This window comes from Charadrius vociferus, unplaced genomic scaffold (assembly GCF_000708025.1).
Source record: "Charadrius vociferus isolate BGI_N301 unplaced genomic scaffold, ASM70802v2 scaffold370, whole genome shotgun sequence".
In the NCBI taxonomy this organism is placed as follows: Eukaryota; Metazoa; Chordata; class Aves; order Charadriiformes; family Charadriidae; genus Charadrius; species Charadrius vociferus.
Window position 1 is genome coordinate 1,822,421 of NW_009646744.1, and position 22,747 is coordinate 1,845,167.

General features: G+C 40.8%; 1 protein-coding gene across 1 annotated transcript in view; it reads left to right on the forward strand.

Annotated features, from left to right (window-relative positions):
• RAPGEF6 (Rap guanine nucleotide exchange factor (GEF) 6) overlaps nt 1–22,747 on the forward strand; it is a 111,070-nt gene that overhangs the window by 72,331 nt on the left and 15,992 nt on the right. Inside the window, exons 10-24 of the mRNA XM_009891364.1 lie at nt 376–534; nt 1,086–1,238; nt 1,761–1,925; nt 3,239–3,346; nt 3,702–3,905; nt 4,601–4,709; nt 6,670–6,913; nt 7,240–7,397; nt 8,468–8,482; nt 10,723–10,963; nt 12,090–12,473; nt 14,553–14,764; nt 15,687–15,810; nt 18,142–18,165; nt 20,802–21,022. Of these exons, the coding sequence (XP_009889666.1) occupies nt 376–534; nt 1,086–1,238; nt 1,761–1,925; nt 3,239–3,346; nt 3,702–3,905; nt 4,601–4,709; nt 6,670–6,913; nt 7,240–7,397; nt 8,468–8,482; nt 10,723–10,963; nt 12,090–12,473; nt 14,553–14,764; nt 15,687–15,810; nt 18,142–18,165; nt 20,802–21,022 (2,521 nt within the window). The remainder of the gene's footprint in view (nt 1–375; nt 535–1,085; nt 1,239–1,760; nt 1,926–3,238; nt 3,347–3,701; nt 3,906–4,600; nt 4,710–6,669; nt 6,914–7,239; nt 7,398–8,467; nt 8,483–10,722; nt 10,964–12,089; nt 12,474–14,552; nt 14,765–15,686; nt 15,811–18,141; nt 18,166–20,801; nt 21,023–22,747) is intronic.

Here is a 22,747-nt window from a genome sequence, read left to right on the forward strand (position 1 = left end):
CCTCGGAGAGGAGTCGGTAGAGTCATCTCTGGTGGTGACCGAATGGGTGCCCAGGGGAAGAGTGTTCATTCTCACCGAATAGTATAAATATATTGCAGCAATTAGCCCACTGATTAAAAGAACAATCTATTCATCAGCATTCCTCCCTACTGAATTAGTTCTGAAATGAATGAAAATGCTGAAAAGCATTCTTGTTTCAGTCAGCTTTATTGCTTACCTTACCGTGCACAATTTTAGTGAATTAAATGTTGCAAAACTGGTGACAACAAACTGGAGACTGCAGGAATAAGCCTCTCTGAGATAAGAGCATTGGAACAGCTTATAAAAGTTGTTGAATTAGCTTCACTTTTGAAATTTGTTTTTTACTTCCTCTAGCTCGACTCTTGGTATGTTATATTGAACGGCACGGTGGAAATCAGCTATCCTGATGGGAAGAGTGAGAGTCTCTGTATGGGAAATAGTTTTGGGATTACTCCCTCCCTGGACAAACAGTACATGAATGGAGTGGTCAGAACCAAAGTAGATGATTGTCAGGTGAGATTAACAATTCTATGCAACTACCTCATATTTTTAAGCATTTAATGAAAGAAAACAGACTGCTTTCGTCTGAAGGCATGATCTTTGTTCCAGGAGCAGAAAAAAGGAGGTTGGTATTTTGTGGGTCAAGGGCTCTGCTGACGTTGGGTTAGTTGTACGCTCTTCAGTAGCTGAGATTTACTTCACACTGTTGTTCCGTGAGAAACAGGAACTTTGCTTTGTGCTGAAACGTGGGGTTACTCCACCCCAGTCGTGCTGTGTGTACGATTGACATGCAGGAAGAAGAGATAAATAGAAAATACCTATTTCCGCTGCTTACGGGCTTTGTCCTCTGTATTTAGCCCATTCGAGCAACCTTTTGGAGATGTAAGAAGGTGACCAGTCCTATTTGTCTTCCCTTTCTAACTTTCTCTCTGGTGTAGTTGGGCAGAACAGAGCGGGGTTGGTATCACATGCTGTGCTATTGTGGCTGTGTTGAAGCAGCCCAGAGATGGGGATACATTCGTGTTTTGGGTGTTTATTAACAATCCCGTGTTGTTTGGGGGCAGTTTGTGTGTATAGCCCAGCAAGACTACTGGAGGATTCTGAACCATGTGGAAAAAAACACTCATAAAGTGGAGGAAGAAGGAGAAATTGTTATGGTAAAGGAGCACAGGGAGCTGGATCGCAGTGGAACCAGAAAGGGACACATCGTTATCAAGGTGAATTTCTTTCTGTGCTTTCCATTCATCTATTAAACCTTTTTTTATTACTAAATAAGTACAATTTCAGTTTGAATCTAGAACACATATTCAGTTTTGCCTGTCTCAGCTCAAAAAAATTGATTGGAAGGAATTTATATTTTTTTACAGATATACTTCCATCACCTTTTTAATAAAATTAGACCTCTTCAGCACATACATAGAGTTTAGTATTGGGAGCACCCTTTGTGCATCTTTATGCTATTGATCGGTTTTTTGTAATCCGGAAGAGAAACTTGAACTGTTTATTAAAAATAAAATTAAGGGAAATTACTGATTGTTTTAGGTATTACCTATGCAAAACATTTGGGCTGAGAGAAGCATGAAGATTTGATTTAAACAAGTTAGTGTGTTTTCTCCTGAGTTTACCGTAACTGAAATTTGAAAAGGGGGTACCCTGTTCACATGGTTTTATGTTAAGTTACTCTCCAGAGAGCACTAGTGACGAGAGATATCAGTTATTTTTTGCATTTAATTTTTAAGGCAACACCCGAGCGACTCATCATGCACTTAATAGAAGAACATTCTATTGTGGATCCAACCTACATCGAAGATTTCCTCTTAACGTACAGAACATTTCTAACGAGCCCCCTGGAAGTCGGAAATAAACTCTTGGAATGGTTCACAGTGGACAGCCTCAGAGATAAGGTTGGTTTGAGTCTGAGAGATTAGTATTTCTGGTGAAAATGACTCCAAATCGATTTTTTTTTTGTATTGCTGATAAACTAGGATTATGCTCCAGCTATTTTATGTGAAGTATTTTAAAGCGAAGTATTTTTCACTGCTATCAAGAAAGGATTGTATGAGTATAGTGTACTATCCTAAAACAGGTCTGACACTGCTTCTCTTCTGCAGAATGATAAATGCCGTTTTCTGTTTAATTCAAAGATGTAAACGCCAATCTCTGAAATCCTTTCTCACCAGAAATGCAGGGAATTATGTTCATGATCTCTTGGACATACCATCTTTCGTTTCACAACAGCATTGTGTTGTCTTCCATAATTTTCTACTGTAGAGCTTTTCAGTGTATTGAGCACATTTTGTTTGAGCAGCTTATTGCAAACTCTATACTTAAAATAAACTCTGCTCAAGACAGGTGCAGTTGACAAAAATGCTTCCAGAAATAGAATGAGGTTCAAATCCTTGTAACTGTATTCACATACACATGAAAAACGTTCTTAGTCTGGAACTTGTATCCATGTCCAGTTTGTTGAAAATTATGGCAGTAAAATCCTTAGCCAGTGGTTTTATGTGTTCTAGCTTTGCGCTGAAGGAAACCCAACAGACTATCAAAATGCTGTATTTTTTTGCATAGGAAATGGTCTGGGGTCTTTTGCTTTTCTTCTTACCTTTTTCCATGCTGTTCATTTTGAAAACTACTGTTTTCTAAGAAAAAGAAAGTAAAAAAAAAAACAACCCACAACTGTCTCAGCAAATAAGAGGAAATTACTTTTAGAAGAGAAACCTTTTTTATGACATAGATGGATAAAATAGCTGTCAGACTGACTTTATCATAAATGGTGGTAACTCTGTAGCACGTAAAAAACGAACCTGAAGATTTAACTAAAAATTCTTAAAGGAAGGCTTTTTATTATCACAACGTACTTCCAAGAACTTGCTTTAAGGAGATCATTAGGATGCTTTAAAAAGAGAAGTTTTATAAACAGCATAAGGAAGAGTTAACTGAAGATGGATTTGTGCACCAGTAAGTACCAGGTGATGTAGCCAATTAGGTAAAAAAATGTTTGGTTTTTTTTTATTTTTCATTTGTTTCCACAAATAAAGGAAACGAGAAGATGATTTCAAGTGTAAATGTCTTCTGCTTTTCTTTGTTAACAGATGCAGTAATCTGTCATATGATGTTCTGCCATGTCCTTGTGTTCTTCTTTCCTTATAGATTAAAGCCTATAGGAGAAGAGTCATAGGTATCTCTATAAATACATATTTTTTTTTTTTTGCAGGTTACCAGAGTGGTCTTGCTGTGGGTGAACAATCATTTTAATGACTTTGAAGGAGATCCTGCTATGACTCGATTTCTGGAAGAATTTGAAAAGAACTTGGAAGATACGGTAGGAGCAAAAAAGAATGTCATACTTTCTAATATGACACGTTTTCATTTTCCAGTGTGTTACAAGTGACTAACACATTGCAGTCTGTACGTCTAACAGTCAGTCGATGGCTTTTAACACGGACATATTTGTTCGTAATTATGTATTTAGCTATAAAGCTCATATAAAATACTACATATGGCAGTCATTTATGTGTTTTTGCATTACTGCAAATGAGGACGAGGTTTAGTTAGTAAGATTTGGATACACGGCCTCAAAAGTCCTTTTTCTGGCACTTGGGGTTTTTTTCCACAACTGTTTTTCCATTTCTAGTAAAAGAAACATTACATTCCATTTCGTGTCTTCTCTGTTACAGAAAATGAAAGGACATCTCAGATTGCTGAATATCGCCTGTGCTGCCAAAGCGAAATGGAGACAAATTACCCTGCAGAAACCTTCCAGAGATTCGCCACTGTTTTTCAGCCTCCTTGGAGGAAGCGACAAGGGGTTTGGGATTTTTGTGGAGACTGTGGAAACGGGCAGTAAAGCGGCAGAAGCTGGACTTAAGCGGGGGGATCAGGTAAAAAGAATAAAGTTCACTTAAAATATTCTGGTCCAATCAACTGTAGTGGTCTCAAGAAAAAGGATATGCTGCTTGCTAAAAGCGAACCGCTAGCGTTCTATTGTGAGTGCCGCAGTGCAGCTTCAGTTTATGGGTGTTAAATGGGTTTCTATTAAATAGTTTTCAAAATGTTTAAAATATTGAAACGTTTCAAAAACAGTATGCAAAAGAAACCAAGTTGTGGTTATTTTAGGAAACTTTCTGATCGGAGTTCTGGTTAAGTTGAAGCCATCAGATGGTTTTGTTGGATTGATTCCCACCGGGTGTGAATCATCCCGGTTCACCCAGGCTGGTGGAGCGATGGCAGTTCACACCAGGTGAAGATCCAGCCTTTGGTGGAGCACCAGTGCCACGGTTTATGGTCCACCGTTTTCGGTTCAGGTGCAGTTCCTAATTGCAAGAATGCCATGTTATCACTGAAAAGAACTTTGTTTTAAGCATTTGTCAGGTAGAAATGGAGGTCCTGGCTTGTTTACAGGACATAATGTCACTGATGTGATGAAAATAGTTATTTTACAAGGAATGTTTTTGTTCTACAACTACTGTAAAGATGATACGATAACTTCTGGAAAGTTCTTACTGTGCCTGTATTATTGTAAGTCTGTCATAAACAGTTGTTCTCCTAATGGTCCAATTGTTATTTCTTCTTAAAGATAATGGAAGTAAATGGACAGAATTTTGAGAACATTACCTTCGTAAAAGCTCTGGAAATCTTAAGGAACAACACTCATCTCTCCATTACTGTAAAAACAAACATTTTTGGTGAGTAGACTTTATATATGGTGCATTTTTGTGTATGTGAAGAAAAACTCCACTCTTTCTGGCTTTAGAAGTGCAATAAGATTCCCCCTTTTTTCCCAACTTGCTCTAGGAGTGAAAAGTTGTGCCCAAGTCCCCTCCTTGTGCCTCCGGTTGCTCAGATGAGTTCTTGTGTGCCAAGGGCAGCACGTTGAGCGGCGCAAAGCCAGCAGAGCCGGCTCTCTGCTCCCCGAGAAATCCTCAAATGACTGTTTAAGTGGCTTTAGTGTCCCTTCATGCGATATGGCTGAAACAGAGCCAAGGGATCCGGGCCAAAATATTTTTGCCAAGAAACAGAAAAAATGTAAAACTGGGCTTTTGTAAAACTTTTTATAATGGCTGTGAGAATGATAGGATAAATTGCTTTTATATCTAAAAGTGAAAAGGGGATATAAAAAGCAGTATGACATATAAATGTTGGCTTTTAATTGTCAATGTGAATATAAACACATAAATACCTCTTTAAAATCTCAGTCAAACCATCTGTTCTTTTTCCATAATCCTGTTGAGGCAACAGAATAACCATAGCTACAGAAAGAACAAGACGCTGCACAAGATCGCTCCTTCCTCTGTAGCTCTATCTGAGACCTTCTGATGGTCTCCTTTTCTTATTTTTTTCCTCCAGTTACTTGCCCTTGTTCACTGTGGCTTTTCTTTTAAATTATTATTTTCTGTTTATCACTGTGCAGGTAAAAAGTTTCCAGATCCTCCCGGTTGCTTATTGGCATAGTTAAAAAAAAACCATAAAGCAACAACAGTAACCGCTGGTCCAGACTAATGTGAAATGACATAAAATAACGCATAAATGTGACTGAGACAGCAATAGGTTTTTCATTTGTATTATAAATATAAGCAACCTACCTTTACGAGTGGATTCTAATGTCTTCTCTTCTGTTAGCTCATATAATTTCAAGATGATGTCTCTGCATTTTAATGAATTCACGTCTTGAAACTTTTTGTCAACAGTGATACTGTCTTTTTAATTGGTGCTGACAATGAGCAATTCCCATTCTTATATTTGAATCTATACCACGAAGGCTTGTAGCCTTACATTTTGTTGTATAATAGAAATACGCAGTTAGTCTGGGACTTTGTAAAGTCCTGGTTGCCTTACACGTAGGGACAATCGGAGAAACTCCCTCTGTACAGTTCTGCGTTCTCCCGCTATCACCATGTTTTCGACAGAAAATACCGAATTTCTGACTTGAGTGATTTAAAAAGATTTTTTTAAACATTTCAAAAAAACCCCTTTGTATCGATACACAAACTTGAAGAATTTGTTTTCACCTTTAATATGTGGGAAGAAATACAAAGAACATAAACACTATCTTTCCCGTGGAATTGCATCCTGGGGCGTGTCAGTATTGGAAATAGACTGGCTCAGTTTGATAGATGCAATAGGAAATTTGACGCAGCTTCTGTTCAGTAGTCTTACTAAAAGCAAACAAAGGCTGTTTTGGAAAATATCAGTCTGTCTTAGAGTTATTCTTGAGGAAACATCTGCACACCGTTGCCTAAAAGATGCAGACAAAAAAGTCAATAAATACATAGAGCTGATTGCCGTGGATGCAGTGTTTCTGTATTAGCTATCCCGTAACGGTGTGCTAGGTCTATTAAATTTGGTGTGATATGTGCTAATTTCAAAATTAGTTTGGAGAACTCTGGTATGCAGAAAGTTTGATTGTTTTTATTGAACGCTGGGGGGTTTTGGGGGGTTACTCTTTCTGCCGAAGCAAAACTGAAATGGGAAAAGACCCGCACTCTCAGAAGCAAAATTAAAATGCAATGTATTGCCTGGTTTGTAACTCTTTGGTTTGCTTTTCCTGCAGGGATATGGGAGGAGAAAGGTTTGAGGGGGAAGAAGAATTGATTGTAAAGTTTTAAGTGTGCAACGGTAAATCACAGTGTGTATCTTCTCTTACAGTGTTTAAGGAGCTGCTGTGCAGGATAGGACAAGAGAAGAATGGAATTCCACATATTCCAAAAATTGCAGAAAAGAAAAACAACCGTTATTCCATCCCAGATATGCCTGGAGATGTGGAACAGATGTTTCCCCGTGAAAAAGGAAACAAGAAAATGAAAGCAAACACTGTATCTGGTGGGAGAAACAGAATCAGGAAAATTTTAGACAAGACCCGATTCAGCATCTTGCCTCCGAAACTCTTCAGGTTTGTTGGACTTTTCTGGTCACAGTAATTGTTCCTTATTAAATTGTTATGTTTTAGTTTCTTGGTATGTTCAGTCATTATGTCCACGTTGCTTATGTGTTTAAAAAAATGCAGCAGATCTGACCCATAAATGCAGAACAAGACCAAAATATCTCTTCTCTCCCGGTGAATTTTTTCAAATCTGCTTTGCCTCTGTCCTTCTTTTGAAAGCCTGTCTACAACGTGTCATTAAAACATCCGAGTGCCATTATTTTTCTTAGTTTCGTTCATCCCAAGATGAATATAAGGAGCTTAATGCCCGTAACTGAGACAAACTTGTTTTGCAGCGATGGTAGTGTGAGCCAGTCGCAGGACGACAGCATCGTCGGGACGCGGCAGTGCAGGCACAGCCTGGCCATCATGCCTATTCCGGGAACGCTCTCGTCCAGCAGCCCGGACCTGTTGCAGCCTACAACAAGCATCCTGGATTTCTCTAATCCTTCAGGTAAAACAGCGGCATTAGCTCGATTTACAGGATGATTACCAGGCGGCTGCTTCAGGGGGGAAATTACATCTTTGGCCAGCATCAAACACGCCGAGTGCAGTTATCTGTTTGTCTCGTGGCCTTAACGGGTCCAAACTGGACAGTCGCTGAAAATCCAAACTGCCTGAACATCTCTTGCCTGCTTCTTTGTAATGGGAAACTTAACTTCTTTTTGCAAAGAAATGCATTTTGCCACCTCTGAGTGTATTCGATTCACTGGAGTTTACCAGAGCTGTGGTGGAAGCAGGTTGTTCTTGTCTGCACCTTTCTCTCTGCGCTCTTCCCGATACTCCTCCAGCACTCCTGGTGATGTGACTTGTCCATCCCATCCACCACCTTTGAATATGTGTTTCAAGCAGTATTGCAGGAAAATTTAGGATTGCCGTGGTACCAACATAATGATGTTAAAGTTTAATGTTTTACAGACATTAAGTGTATTCAGCTGTATGTCTGAAAAACAGGAAGAACATTTTGAGATGTGCAGTCACAGCTTTGGTTGCTGTTACTGTAGGAATACCGTTTATGGGGTGGCTGCAGGAGGTATTTGTTGTTATATGCAGCTGCCTGTAAACATGTCAAGTCAGAATCATGTTTCCCTATTCCACGTGTAAGTTCTGTGCATAATTATATATTCTGTAAAGTGCCTTCTGGCTATGACTTGCGTATATATAAACTCGCAGATTTCCCCTTTAAAAGGGATGTACACAGATATACCCTATCAAGTGCATAAATACCCACAGCAAACATGTTCCCTTTTTGCTGCAAATCCAGGTTTGTGCTGTCTGCGTGAGAACTGCACACGTGTTCTCTAAGAGTCTTCATTTAATATTACACGTTACTGCTTAATATGAAATCTGGATAACTAGTCCTTCTTACCTTTACTTTAAGTTTACTATCATAAATATACTGTCATTTTTGAACGGCAGAGAAAAGCAAAATATTTCTGACGCTGTACTACATACTCTTGATAAGTTTTGTAAACATCTTGATTTGGTGTTGACGCAGTTTTTTTCTTTTTTTCCTGCCCGCAGCTGTTGGGTTTTACTGTAAGTATCCTGATGTATGGCCTCCTGAAGAACTTAATATTGCATGGCTTGCCTGGTAGACTTAACCCTTTCAGACGTTGCGTTGACGTAGTTATTACTGTTCGGGCATTGGATCGTCTCGTGCCCTGTAACCTTCCCTGGAATAAACCAAACCCGTAGGTTCTCTGTATGGGCACAGGGCTGGACGGAGGCTGAGAGGACTTGCATTTCATTCCCATTTCTGCCACGGACGCGCTGAATGACTTTGGCAGGTTACTTCACTTCTCTGTGACCTTGCTTGAAAGGAATGAGGTTGCTCACATCCCTTTTATAGAAACCGAAGTTTTAGATGATAACACAGTTTGCTATTTACTTTGTTCTTCTGTTGGACTCTATACAACTAAGACCTTGTGCATGCAGACTCGTTCCATGTTGAAGCCACAAGCTGAGTCATGCATAGGAAAAGAACTTTTGTTAATGTTTACCTGCTTAAAAGCAAAGATCATGAAGATAGACATGTGCTTGTAATATAAATTTCCATCACTTACCACTTCCAAGTTACACTGTTTTGGTTGCATGTGAGTCTTCTTTTTTTCTTTTTTCCCCAAACTACCTTCCTGTTTTGATGGTATACCCCGAATATGTTCTTATTTTTAGTTCTGTTAAGACCAAGATATGGATGTTCGGCTCTTCTGTTGATTTATTATGATTTTTATGAGTGCAGCCGTTTCCCAAATTATGCAATGTGGCATTCTTACTACTCTCACTCTGAAATGAGTACATAATATTTATTGTTCCCTTTTATTGCCCCCATTCGTGTATGCATGCAGCTTTTCAAATTCAGCTACTTCCCAGCTAGTGACGTGGCTGTTCTGGCAATGGAGTAGTCATAATAAGGAAATTGTTCGTAGGGTTAGTTTTCAGTCAGAATTTTTTCTAACGCCTTGTTTCGTCTCGTTTGCCAATTTATTTACAGCTGCTGGTGAGGCTTCTTTTTTCCCAAGGGGGGGAAACTTTCGGGGCGCGATCTTAAATTACCTGCTTACTTTTTGCCCCGAAATTCCCTCTCCTTGCCCCTGTAACACCGTTAAGTCCCGATGCAAGTAAAAAGTAACCCCGAGGTCACTGCCCCATTAAAAGAGATTTGAATTTCTTCCTTAAGCAGTGGATTTTGACAGAGAAAAATGAATGCGTAGGCGATGGGGCAAGCAGCATGTAAAACTCCGTGCTGGAAGGACCGCCCAGCAGGAGGGCTGTCCCGCAGCAGTGCCGGTTCCCCTCGGGCAGAGGGATGCCCGCTCGCTCCCTGTCCTGCCTGGTGGGGCAGTTCATGGCGTGTCCGCCTCCGGCGTGGTTTTGGAATGGCTGCAGGCTCTGAGGGCTCGGCGAGAGCCCCCCCACCCTCTCAGGTCGGCAGAAAACTTGTGAAGTTTTACTCTTCAGAGTTTAGGGAGGGGAGAACTGTTCTTTCCTGAGTTTTAAATCAGTGTGCACTCTGACTCTTGACATTTTTTCCCAATCAGTTTTATTTTGAAAATCAAGCCTTCTGTAATAACTAATGGAGCGAAGTATTTCCAGTCATCAGGCTGTAGATTAAACGTGTGTTTCTTTAGATATTTAGCTGGAGGCTGCCTTAGATAAAGCTGCTCTCTAATCTCTAATGCACTTATAATACATAAAATGTGCTATAAATAAGTACACCCGCCAACGAATTAACTTCTGGCAGCAGCTTAGTTCCTTCAGGGTGAGAAGAGGGAGTGTAAAAGTTTGCAGCTAGTTAGGGGAGCAACCAAATCTCCATTCCTCTTCCCGTCCCCCTGCCCACAGCCCGTCCGCGCGGGCTCGGTGGCTTCCCGTCCCCGGGAAGGCCGGCCTGGCACTCGCGCTGGTTCTGGCGCTCGCCGAGACAAAAGAGCCAAAGAAGGAATGATGCTGCCAAAGTCTTTGAGACACACTGAGAAGGACAGGCTACAGCTTAGTAAGAGATCTAGGTGTCTTGTACTTTGATTGTGGTCATGGGATAATATGTAAAATAATTCAGTTGTGGAAATGGAGAGAGGAGAAGAATTGTCTTTTTTCCCCCTCTCAATTTTGGGGGAAACGACTGAATATTTTAAGGAATATTTATCAAGTCCAGCATGGCTTTTTTTCTTGCTAGCTGTTTGTTTCTTTTCTGGCTATCAAATGGCACAGTAAATGACCTCGTGACTTTCAAGGGAAAAGCCGCTTCATACCTTAAAGGTGGTGTTCTGTTATTTTAGATATCCCGGATCAAGTAATAAGAGTTTTCAAAGCAGATCAGCAGAGTTGTTACATTATCATCAGCAAAGACACTACAGCAAAAGAGGTTGTGAGTCACGCCGTCCACGAATTCAACCTGACGGGAGCCCCGGAGACCTACTCCCTCTGCGAAGTGTCCGTCAGCCCCGAGGGAGTCATCAAGCAGCGGAGACTCCCGGATCAGTTCTCCAAGTTGGCCGACAGGATTCAGCTCAACGGACGGTAAATGGGCCCTTGTTGGGATTTGGGTTGGGATTTATTTGCCTTTTAGGATTGAAACATCTGAAAGAAACATCGGGAAGGGATGTTTTAATTAAAATACACAGGTGTCTACTAGAAGAACAAGCAAGTAAATGTCAGTACCTTACATTTCCCTCTCCTCTTGGCTTCCTTGTTTCCTTCCTCTTCTGCACCCAAAAACCCCTCCCCAAACTTACAGCCAGCTTACTTGATGACAACTACATTTAGCAGATCAGAATAATTTATATAATGGCTTACACTTAAAAAGAAAATAACCCAACACATCTGTTCTGACTCTTTCCACATGTACTTCAGGATTAAAGCATACAATTAATTTCTTTCTCAGTGATGTCATGTTGCGATGAACTGATACTAACCTGAGATACATTCTTCCATTTTCATGTAAACTGTTATGAATCTTTCTGAAATGTTAAGTGTTTCATTTTTTATCTGATGACCTGATCCATACCAGAAGAAAGTTTATTAAGTTAAAAATTCTTTAGTCTTCTTTGCTAGGCAACAGAGGGAATTTATGAGGAATAAACTTTTGTATATCTGAAAGTGATCTACTTGCGACCATGGAAATGAATTTTCCAGATACATTTTCATTTCCTGAATGCTGTGTGCTTCATGTAAATAATAATACGCCACACTAAATGTATGTAAGAAACCACACTAGATTTGTGTAAGAAACGGAGAAAGATTTCTCAGGACTAATGTGTATTTAAAATGTTAACTTCACTGCTGAATTTGCAAATGAAAAGTAACTGACCTGTTTCGGAAGGTGAAAGCTGCAGCGTGTTGTGTTGTACAGTACAGAAGATACTAGCAAAGAGGTAGATTAAAACAGCTTTTGATTATTTTTTTTTTTTATTTCAGTGTAATGATGGTATTTTATAGTAGCTAAAGTACAAGGCTATGCTGCCCCGTCGTGCCTCTGTCTTTGTCTCTTACTCTGGGTTGTCGACAGTTAACACTGAAAGACTCTCACGCAAACACCCCCGCGGTGTCAGTATCATCCGCGTTGATCGGTGTAGTTCAATGTCTCTGTCCACAAACTCTCTGAAGAGCATCTCTAACCTTTTATTGTAATTCAATTATTCTTTAGGTATTATCTAAAAAACAATATGGAGACAGAGACCTTATGCTCGGACGAGGATGCTCAAGAGCTGCTGAGAGAGAGCCAAATTTCCCTCCTGCAGCTGAGCACCATTGAGGTGGCCACGCAGCTTTCCATGAGAGACTTTGAGTTATTTCGCAATATTGAGCCTACGGAATACATCGATGACCTTTATAAGCTGGACTCCAAAACAGGAAATGCTCACCTGAAACAGTTCGAGGATGTCATCAATCAAGAGACGTTCTGGGTTGCCATGGAAATTTTAGCAGAGCCCAACCAGCTCAAAAGAATGAAGATTATTAAGCATTTCATTAAAATTGCCCTCCACTGTCGAGAATGCAAGAACTTCAATTCCATGTTCGCGGTTATAAGGTAAAATAATTCCCGTTTGTCAGAGCTGATTTGGGCAAAGGCAATTCCGTTAATCTAAGTGGAAAGAGAAGAAATAGGTGTATCCTGAGCAGATTACCGGCGGTGCCGGGTGGTTGGAAGGGAATTACCGAGCTTCCCCAAAGCCAGACTGTAGAGCGAGCTGTGTTGTCGCTGCAGTCTTTTCCTCCCTCGGCCTCGGGAGTTCAGTCTCATTGCAGTGTTGATGTGACTGTCTCTTTTTTCACTGTTCGCTGAAGGAAAGAGAGGTTTGGGCAAAAGCACTGTTTGATTGATGAACTTCAGAAACCTGCCCGAACATCGCTGTCATTTTCTGTGATTCCCGCACCCAATTTCCCTTCTTTTTTCAGTCATTGTTACTTTTTCAGCGTGCACTGAGTCATATCTGCGACGATGAGATTACTTTATTTCTTCCCTTCATTGTAAGGACTTCCTCAAATCAGTCTTGTTTTAGTTTAATTTTCCTTTTCATTCTTTCCTGTCATTTGCTTGCTTCTCTATTTTTTTTTCTCTTCAATTGCACATTTAGACTTTCTCTTCTGATTTACACTAGATGCTGCTCCTTTAACAGCATGAGTTCAGCATTTCCTTTACTTGCATTTATGTTATACCCCGGGTTTACTTTTTTTTTTTAAAAAAAAGGCACTGTGATTCGTCAGACAAAGATCTGGATTCGTGCTATATCCCGGCATCAGCACTGTCTTTGAAAATACCATTTTTAAATAGCTTCTCCCGTGCCTAGCCAGTCTATCAAATGATACTGGCTTCTGTTTAGCCATACGCTAAAGAATTAATGAATTGCCTTAAAGGATGTTTGAGCAGCCGTTGGGGCTGTGGCTACTCATTACGTGGTGAATACACACGTGGCTACTGAATCTGATTTCTATATGCTCCTCCCTAATTTCTCATGGTTTATTGTAAGAAATGATTCTTCCTACTTCTCAGTTAAGTCTCATCAGGCCATGACAGAAGTGGTCTTTGGTCCAAAAAAAAAAAAAAAGCAAATAAATTAGCTTTTGGTTTACCCTTAGTTCCAGAAGAATATCTTTTTGTTAGCATATGCCACAGGGGTTCTCTTTCTTCCTTGCCTTGCGTGGCGTATCGATAGGATGCCATATGTTTCATGAAATAGGAAGATAACCATCCTAATGTAGCGTGGAAAAGAGGAGCTGTGTGGTGCATGTGTTTGATTTTTCACGTGAGAGAAGGCTTTGTTTGCGGTTTGAAAATAGCATGGAGAGAAACCTGTATAAAAAAAAATAAATACAAAATAAGTTTTTGAAGCTTTCAGAATGAGAAAAAAAAATCTTCTTAGAATGGCAACTTTAGTAATTGTGTGATTTTTGGATTTACTAATGAATGCTGGAGAATATCGCTTTCCAGTTCTGCAGCTATGGGCACTTTGCAATCATTGCAATATTTCTTGAGCAAAGTCGGTGACAAAATATGGTAGGGAGGATGGATATATTTCATGTTTTAGGGTTTTCTTTTATTGCAGCCAACTAATTCTGGATATATATTTACTTAATGAGAATGAGGGCACAATAACAAGTTTTAGCATATCTGCTGCTTCTAATTCTCAGCCTGTTGGTGCTCGTTTACACATGCTCCAAACATACTCCTCTTAACTCCGACCGCTTCTGCATGGGATGAGCTGAGCGCTGTTCTCACCTGCGACTGCAGCCGGGTATTCACCTCGCTCATTTTACACCCTTTTTGTCCTTATTGCGGTATACCTTTTTACAGGAGAGCGGTGGTTCTTAAATGAAGTGGGCAGGGGTGCTGTGTTACCCAGAGCTTGTTTTGGCAGACGGACTGGAAATTTGTACCTTGCGAATGGGAAGCGCTGATGCTTTTTACAGTTCCCTTTTTCACATGCTCAGGAGAGTGAACAGCGGAGATTTCTCGTGAGGAACTTGCAGCGTGGCATTCACCCAGCTTTACAGTTAACCTTGGGAAAGCTATTTTTAATCCTTACAGCAAAAAACCCCAACCCTTTACTTCGTTACGAAAGGTAATGATTCCGCTAACAGCTAATACTGAAGTGTGTCTGCCTTACAGCGGGTTAAATCTGGCACCGGTAGCGCGTCTCAGAGGCACTTGGGAGAAGTTACCGAGCAAGTATGAAAAGCACCTCAGAGACCTTCAAGATCTTTTTGATCCATCTCGAAACATGGCAAAATACCGCAACATCCTCAGCAGCCAGAGCATGCAGCCTCCGATTATTCCACTTTTTCCTGTTGTCAAGAAGGATATCACATTTCTGCATGAAGGTAATGTCAGAGAGAAAGAATAACGAAGCACAGAATATGCTTTTTAGCCCTTTCTTCAGTGCTCCGTGATTCAACAAATGTCTAAAAGAAGCTGCCACCAGTAGGGTGCTTTTGGTGCATTCTTTGTAGGAGTAAAACAAAACAGAACTCTGAACACATAATGGAAGGGACTGATCTTAGACAAAACCCGAAGAATTAAATGCATATTTTTAATAGTTTTAAAAGCAATGCTTAATCTTCATCAGCTGTCCTGAGGTTCAGGATGGAAGAGTAGGTGAGTGTGCAAACTGGTGGTTATACTACTGCAAATGTATTTCTCTTACAACAACTTTGCTGCGATGTTTCTAGGTTTTCGTTCCGTGTTGTGGCTCTCAGTCGGCTACGCTGCGATAACACCTCCTACTCTCGCTTTCAGCATTTTCGAGGGGTTTTGTTCAAACATTTCCATTTTTTTCTCCTTTTACCCAAAGTTCTGTTCACAGTCGGTTAAGATGGTAAGCGTTTCCAAAACATGCCCAATTCTTGGTTGTGATGTTTCAGAACTCTTTGAACTAATTTCAGAACGTGAATGCTGTTGGTGTCAGTTCTGTATTTATATTGTTTTAACATCTACGCCAATGAATTTGGGCATAATTCAGTTACTCCTTTTTCCTCCTCCTAATAGAAGGAGGAGGAAAATCTATTTCCTTTAGAAATAGATTAACAAGAGCGGTGCTAGGTAGTCTTGAGTGGGCCTGATAGTCGTGTGTGTGTTGCCAGATTTTCCTGTTTTCTTCCTATTTTGATTAAAGCAGTTTTGTTGAGGGAGGACGGGTAATGTGGGGGACTTAGAAACACATTGCTCATTAAAACAATATTTCTTACTCTTTTTTTTTTAATTTTTTTTTTTATTTTCATATATGTGTGTGTTTCAATTCTGCAGGAAATGACTCCAAAGTGGACGGCCTGGTGAATTTTGAGAAACTCAGAATGATCGCCAAAGAAATTCGCCAAGTTGTCAGAATGACCTCAGCGAACATGGATCCGGCTGTGATGTTCAGACAAAGGTGTGCAATTTAGAAAGACAGTAGGATTGAAGGTGTCTCAGAGTGGGTAGGGATCTGGGTTTGTGTGTGCATCAGTACGTAATATCTCATTGCGTAACTCACCGTTGACATTTGCCATCAGAACCACAGTCTATCAAATTAGGGCAATACAATTAATGCTTCCTAAACCTGCTTTTAATGGCTACTAAACCAATTTGTTGTCTTTAAAAAAGCAAAGAGGAATAGGTTCTAATTGTAATGATTCCTATTTTTGCTAAATAAAATGTTAATATCAGTAGAGTTTCGGGAAAGCTATAACATTAGGGAGGAATATACATATATCTATACACACACATACACACATATATATATAAAAATAAAAGCACCTGAATCACCCATCTATAAATCTGAAATGTTGCTCCAAAACAAAACTCCACTGATAACATATGAAAACTGAAGGAAATATTTGTTCTGAACACAGCTTGCTCCACCTATGTAACGCTTGATCTGTTTGGGCTGTAAGGAGGTGGAGGGTGTTTTCTTGTTTTATTTTTTCTGATGCAGAACATCATCAGGCTGTGTGTTACCAAACTGCAGAATAAAGCACTCCGACTTCTAATCTGGTGCCGATTAGCTCCGGATTATATTTAGTGGAACTAAATAATCTCCTGCCCATGTTTGCTTCCCGCTGGCTGAACTAACGGCACCAGCGACTGCGTTGTGTCCGTGCAGCGTCCTGGTGCCCGGGGATCCCCGCCGGGAAGGGTTTGCTCCTTTCCTTGCACCGTTAGTCTGCCTCTCCACCTCACAGAAACCCCTCAGGGGGCACTCGGGGGGGGGCAGTTGGTGATGACATCCCGTGCTCAATCACTAAATAGTTTTTACTTCAAAAAAATGCCAGAACAGTGCTTTGGGGGGTGTGTGAGGTGTGTGCACCCCCGGCAGCGCTGGGCAGGCGTGGAGGCAGCCGAGCGCAGGCGGAGGGTGGGACGGGGGCAGCGAGCGTTGCGCCAGCCCTAAGCGCGTCCCGGTGGATGGGTCACCTCTGCGGTCAGAGCTGTCTTGGGTTTATGGGTCCAGTTACGTCCGCGCAGTGGAAGGAACGAGCGTATGCAGGACACGGGGTGTCTGTAAGAGCACGGGGATGCGGTTCCCTGTGGTCTTCCACTGGTCAGGAATCACAGGCTATCACGATTCCTGTCTGGTTTTTGTTTTCGAGGTCGACTGTCCAGAAACACAAGTATTTTGTTTAAAATTGGTCCAGTTGAGTTTTCAGACAAAAATATCAAATCTCTTGTTAATGTTTAAAGATGGGTTCCTTTCAGCGTGGAGATTCCCCTTCATACTATTGGATTTCAGTTAGCAAAATTCCCCTTTTAACATAACTTATCAATAAGTTACAATGTTTTTTCAGAAACTTCGCCATTCACAGATGAAATCAGTTTATAAATAAACTTCCCTGATGCCCCGTGCACTTTCTAGAACCTAATTAAGTGTAATCATTAAATGAATTTAATAGTAAATAGGTTCAGTAGGTTTTTCAGAATTACAGAACACATTTTAATGACCATAGTTTAAAATATACACACTGACATAAAACGCTTAGGCATCTAATATTAGAGATAGTGCCGAAGATTAAAAGAAAATAATTCCATGTTCTCACATCATTTATATTCATTCTCACATCATTTATATTCATTCTCATTGCCTTTGGTGTTTGATCTATCAGTTTTTGTTACGAAGCACCAATAAATGCTTTTGAAGAAGATGAAAAATGAACAAGAAAAGATGTTTGTTAGTGGTAACATGAGGCTTGCTAGCAAGTTCATTACCGAGTAATACAGAGCATCTAGTTTTTCAGCGTGTGTTTGGCAACTAGCTTGTTTTCCAGCAAGCAATCAAGAGAAAACAACATCATCGACTTGAATACTGATGATGGTTTCTCACACGCTTACTACAGTCCCAATGCAAAGAATAAATTAATTTAATCACACTTGCTGCAATATGAATAAGTTAAAACGTTCTTCGCTCGCTCCCTCAAAATTGAATTTGACTTACGGGAAATACTTAACAAAAAAATTTAATGCCAGTTTGGTTTTTAAATTCGTAGCTTAAACATAAAATAGAAAAACTGATAGATGTTCTTCCATATTAAAAGTGTTTGAGCAAGTCCTGCCCTCGCATTCCATAAAACATTGTGTTATTGTTTGAGAAGAATTTTGCTGTATAGAAAGTTTTTCTTTTCTGTTCTTTCCTGTCTACATCTTTCTTCCTGACTCTCAACTGTTTTATTTTTTTCCTGTGCTTTTCTGTTCAAATACATGCTTCAATGTATATGGCTCTTGCTTACAGGAAGAAGAGGTGGAGAAGTTTGGGGTAAGTGTAGAGATGAATGCAACTAAGATAAATAAAGATTATGCAACTCTTAACATACTGCATCCTCCTTGTTAGTGCATGCATCTGAAATACAGCATGCATTTTATTAACCCTGCGAGACCTATTTTTTGGAAAACAGGAATAAGGGGTTACAGTCAACGTTATACTGCAGCTATAAAAATTCTGAGTTGCTTTTGTGTACTAGATAAATTGTTTGAGTTTTAGCTTTATGCATAAAAAAACCCCTGCTGTGCAGTTATATTGGAAGGCAAACTGTTTTGGGAAATAAATAACTTGCTTTTTAACGTGTAACAGAAAAGTTTAAGCCATTACGCATTTTAAAGCATAAGGACGCATTGAATTGTGATAATGATACAGTAATTTCCCCTCTGAAGTTCGATTTCAAGCTTCAACATCTTTGTTTTTAGTGTATATTTAAAACGTATGTCACATTTCATACACCAAATTCCTCATTGATTTCACTGGCAGCCTTGATTGTGCGAGGACCGAGTGTTGAAATGACCACAAATGAGAGTCCTAAGATTGGCCGGTGAAATTCCTGACTCTCACATACGGCAGTGATTTTAAGATGACGTTGTTGCCGTATTTTATGTGTTCCTATGTGTATTTTCGCCCGTAAACTGTTACCTGTGTACCCGAGCCGATGTGCCTTTGCACTTTGAAACTGTACTTCTTTTTCTACTGTGGGCATCTGGTTTAACGCCGGCTACGCGTTAGCGTGTTGGCATTTTGGGTACGGGATGGAGGCAGAAACGCTCACGGTGCTTTGCCCTCCCGCCGGCGGCTCGGCGGGTGGCCGGGGACGCCCGGGGTGGCAGCGGGGTCGGTCAGCGAAGAGTGTCCAGGCTGTCCTGCGCAGAGAAGGGATTTTCCCCGCCAGCGGGGCTGGGGGAGCGCCAGGGCTTGGGCCGGAGAGGCTGCGGAGAGCACCTTTGCATCCCCGGGGCAAAATCAGCGGCGCCTGGATGCCCGCGGTGCGGGAGAGCTCGGCTGGCGGCTCGCGGGGGGGAATACCTGGGACCCGATGGAGCCACCGAAACGGCTAGTCCTTGGGATTGAATAAAGAACAATCATTTTTCAAGGAAATTGAATCAAATTGCCTTAAAAAGCCATGTCCAGACTTAAAAGCAAAACAGGGTGTACATAAGCAATGAAATATTTATATCATTAAAAATGAACATAATGTGTTTTCCTGTTTCATTATACAATAGACACTACCTTTGCTCTTCTCATAGGAGATAGGAATGCCCCTTGGTGTGGATAGGCGTGACCAGTCCATTGGGCCTTTTGCCGCTCTTTGCTTATAATAGCATTGCTTTTGTATTTAATTAAACTATACATTTCTGCCACTTTTTAAGCTTGTATTTTCTCTTCGACTGATTTATTTAACATCTTTGAAAATACTGTGGTCAGCCGTTTCCCCCCATTTCTTATTTTTAAGCTCAGTGTGTTTGATTCCTGGCACCTCCTCAAACAATATGTTTTATTGTGACTCTTTTGGCCATTATGGCTCTTCTGCGCTGGAGGTTGTTTATTCTGCCACTTGGGATTCTGTAAACGCACCCAAGATCTCGATAAACATCTTTACAAATAATTTACCCTTTTAAAATAAAGTTATTCCTCTGAATGTTTAAAAAACACCCACAAACAAATAACTTTAAACAACTTTATTGACACTTTCCATTAGAATTTAGGTGTAACGTATAGTGTGATCTCAAAAACGGGATCAGGACTGGTGTAGCCATCGGACTTTGGGTGGTTGAAACGGGTGATGTGTATATCTGAACTATCCCAGGATCACTTGCTGGGGCGCTGATGCAGTGGGAATAGGAGTGACTGCCAGGGACAGTAACTGATGCACGTGAACCGTTTGGGGATTATTTATTTTCGCTTCAGTTGCTGACAGAATTGGCAGCTCAAAATTAGCAGCATTGAGGAGTGTCGCGTTTCATAGCTGCGAGGCTGTACAAGTCTGGGCATCCGCGTGTTGTCACGGCCTTCTTGACCTTTGGTGGGATACTTTTTTTTTTTTCTTTTTTTTTTTTAATGAGCTGCTCTTCTGTGAATGTTTTTACTTAATTGGAGAAAGGAGTTAAATGCGTAATGTAATGTACTTTGCATATTTAACATAATTTTTCCCCTTATTTAAACGTTGTCAGAAGCTCGGTTTTCTAAGAGGATTACACTGGGCACGTGTGTACTCAGCTGAATTGGGAGGAGATTCTGTTGTAAGCCTGATGCAAACACTGGGTACCAAACGCCTTAAACAAACAAAGTTATCAAGTTTGTCCTCTCTTAGAGTCTGCAGTGGAAATAGCCCGGCTTTTGCAGAACAAGACTAAATGGGTACTTTACGCAGCATTGCGCCTCATTCTTGCTAGTTCCACACTTTCATACGCAATCCTTTTCTAGACTGAAATTGCTGCTGTCAATTTACCAGAATATTTTAAGATGAGTGTTGTTTTAATGCTGTTCATCTCTTTAACTCATTCGCATCAGCATGCACTAGCCCTAACTGAAGATTAGGGGTATTAATCTGCTTTGGCGTGTGCTACTGTAGCTCCTCATTGCTGTTGAGAACTGACAATTTACTGCTTTGCTCTTTTCTTTTCTAGATCTCTGAGCCAGGGCAGCACGAACTCGAACATGCTGGACGTACAGGGAGGCGCTCACAAAAAACGTGCCCGACGCAGCTCGCTTCTGAACGCCAAGAAGCTGTACGAGGACGCGCAGATGGCGAGGAAGGTGAAGCAGTACTTGTCCAACCTGAACGTAGAGACAGACGAAGAAAAGATCCAAATATTGTCACTGCAGTGTGAGCCTGCATACAGCACTTGTAAGTATGGTGATCTAGAACGGTGGCGTGATCTATAAAACTTAGAAAAATCTTGTTCTTTCCCTGGAAATACTCATTTAAGATCTTTTTCTTCTCCCTTCAAGAAAAAATACTCCAGTAAATGCTTGTTGGTCAATTTGTGTACTAACAGTTTCAGCAAGCCAGCGTTTATCTTCTGATCTTGGTTGAACTCAAAAAACATCAGTGATGTTTTCTGTTCTGACCTACAGTTCTTAAACTGTGTGTCTTTTCATCAGCCTGGAAGGAAATTCGATAGTACATTAGCTCTATTCTTGTCCTGCTGTCCTTGTACGGAATTAGGAAGGATAAAAGTAACGTTTACCATATGAACAGCAAGAAAATGGAAAGAGAGAAAATCAATATAGAAACTGCAATGGATTACAGCTTAGAATAAACGAAGATTGTTGAGAAGAAGTTAGGTCAGTATTGACTGAGGGGATTGACGTGGCTTGACAGTCACAAATTGAGGGCTACAGCAGGACAGTTCTCATAATTTGAACTCCTGTGCAACTGGCTAACTCAACGAGCTGTCACCTGCCCTGCTGTCTCACACAGGTCAGTAAATTCTCATTTAAAAATGAGAAATGGTAATTGCGTTTTATTTTGATCCTTAGAAATTTTCACTTGCTTGAAAGGTAGAGTTTCAAAATGGAAGAGTAGCAACCTTGCTTATCAGAATAATATTTCATGCTCGTCTCTTGTCCAGATGCAGCATTTTAAGACTCTTTTTGTCCTCAAATATCATTTTTTTTCTTTGAGGAGGTGAGTTAAACGCATGACTAGGAGGTGGCATCTTGAAGGTAAAATTTAAAACCCTTTCCGTTATTCAGTATTAAGAATGCAAATCCTTGTTATTTCCTATGGTGCCTTCCTATGCCATTTTTTTTTTAACATTTCCTTTTAAATAGCAGCAAGGTAGCAATCCTGGAAATGGCCATACTTGACTCCCTTTTTAAAAATGTTACATCTTTGTATTCACATTGGCCGTGTGCCTGAGGTCGCCAGAAATCACAGGTAGCTCTGAACAGAAATACGCACAGCATCCTGCATTGCTCGTAGAGGTGTTGTGCGCGTGCTGCGTTCAGCCACGTATGCGGTAGCGCAGAACGCTTCTACTTAGAGGTAACACCGTTGTGGGCTTTATGCTTTACTCCCCTGCCGAAACAATAAATTAAAGCACGTCAGGACGAACTCTTGATAGATGATCTATGTGCAAACATAACAGGTGGCCATACTGTGCCCGGGAGACAAACGTAAGTGTTATGAGGTTGGTTTTCAGTTGTTTTTAATAAATAATTTAAAATCTTGTTTGCGCAGTGCCAGCTATAGATATTTGGAAGTAAAACCAGGGAATATATACTGACTGTTTTACTCCGTGTAGTTAAGCAAATCAAGTCCTTTTTTACTTAAACGTCAAGAAAGAAAAATGAAGGTTAAGTGGATATACAAATAAATACATAGTAGAGTGGTGTATTATTAAAGTGCCTATTAAAGTTATTATTAAAGTGCCTGGAATGCCCCCCCGACACACCCACCCCCCAACCCCCGGTACCGGCTCTGGTTGAGATGCCACCGGCAGGTTGCAGAGGTGGCAGAAGGGCCGGGGGAGCGATGCGGGGCAGGAGGGGAGCGATGCTGGGCAGGAGGGGAGCGATGCGGGGCAGGAGGGGAGCGATGCTGGGCAGGGGGGGAGCGATGCGGGGC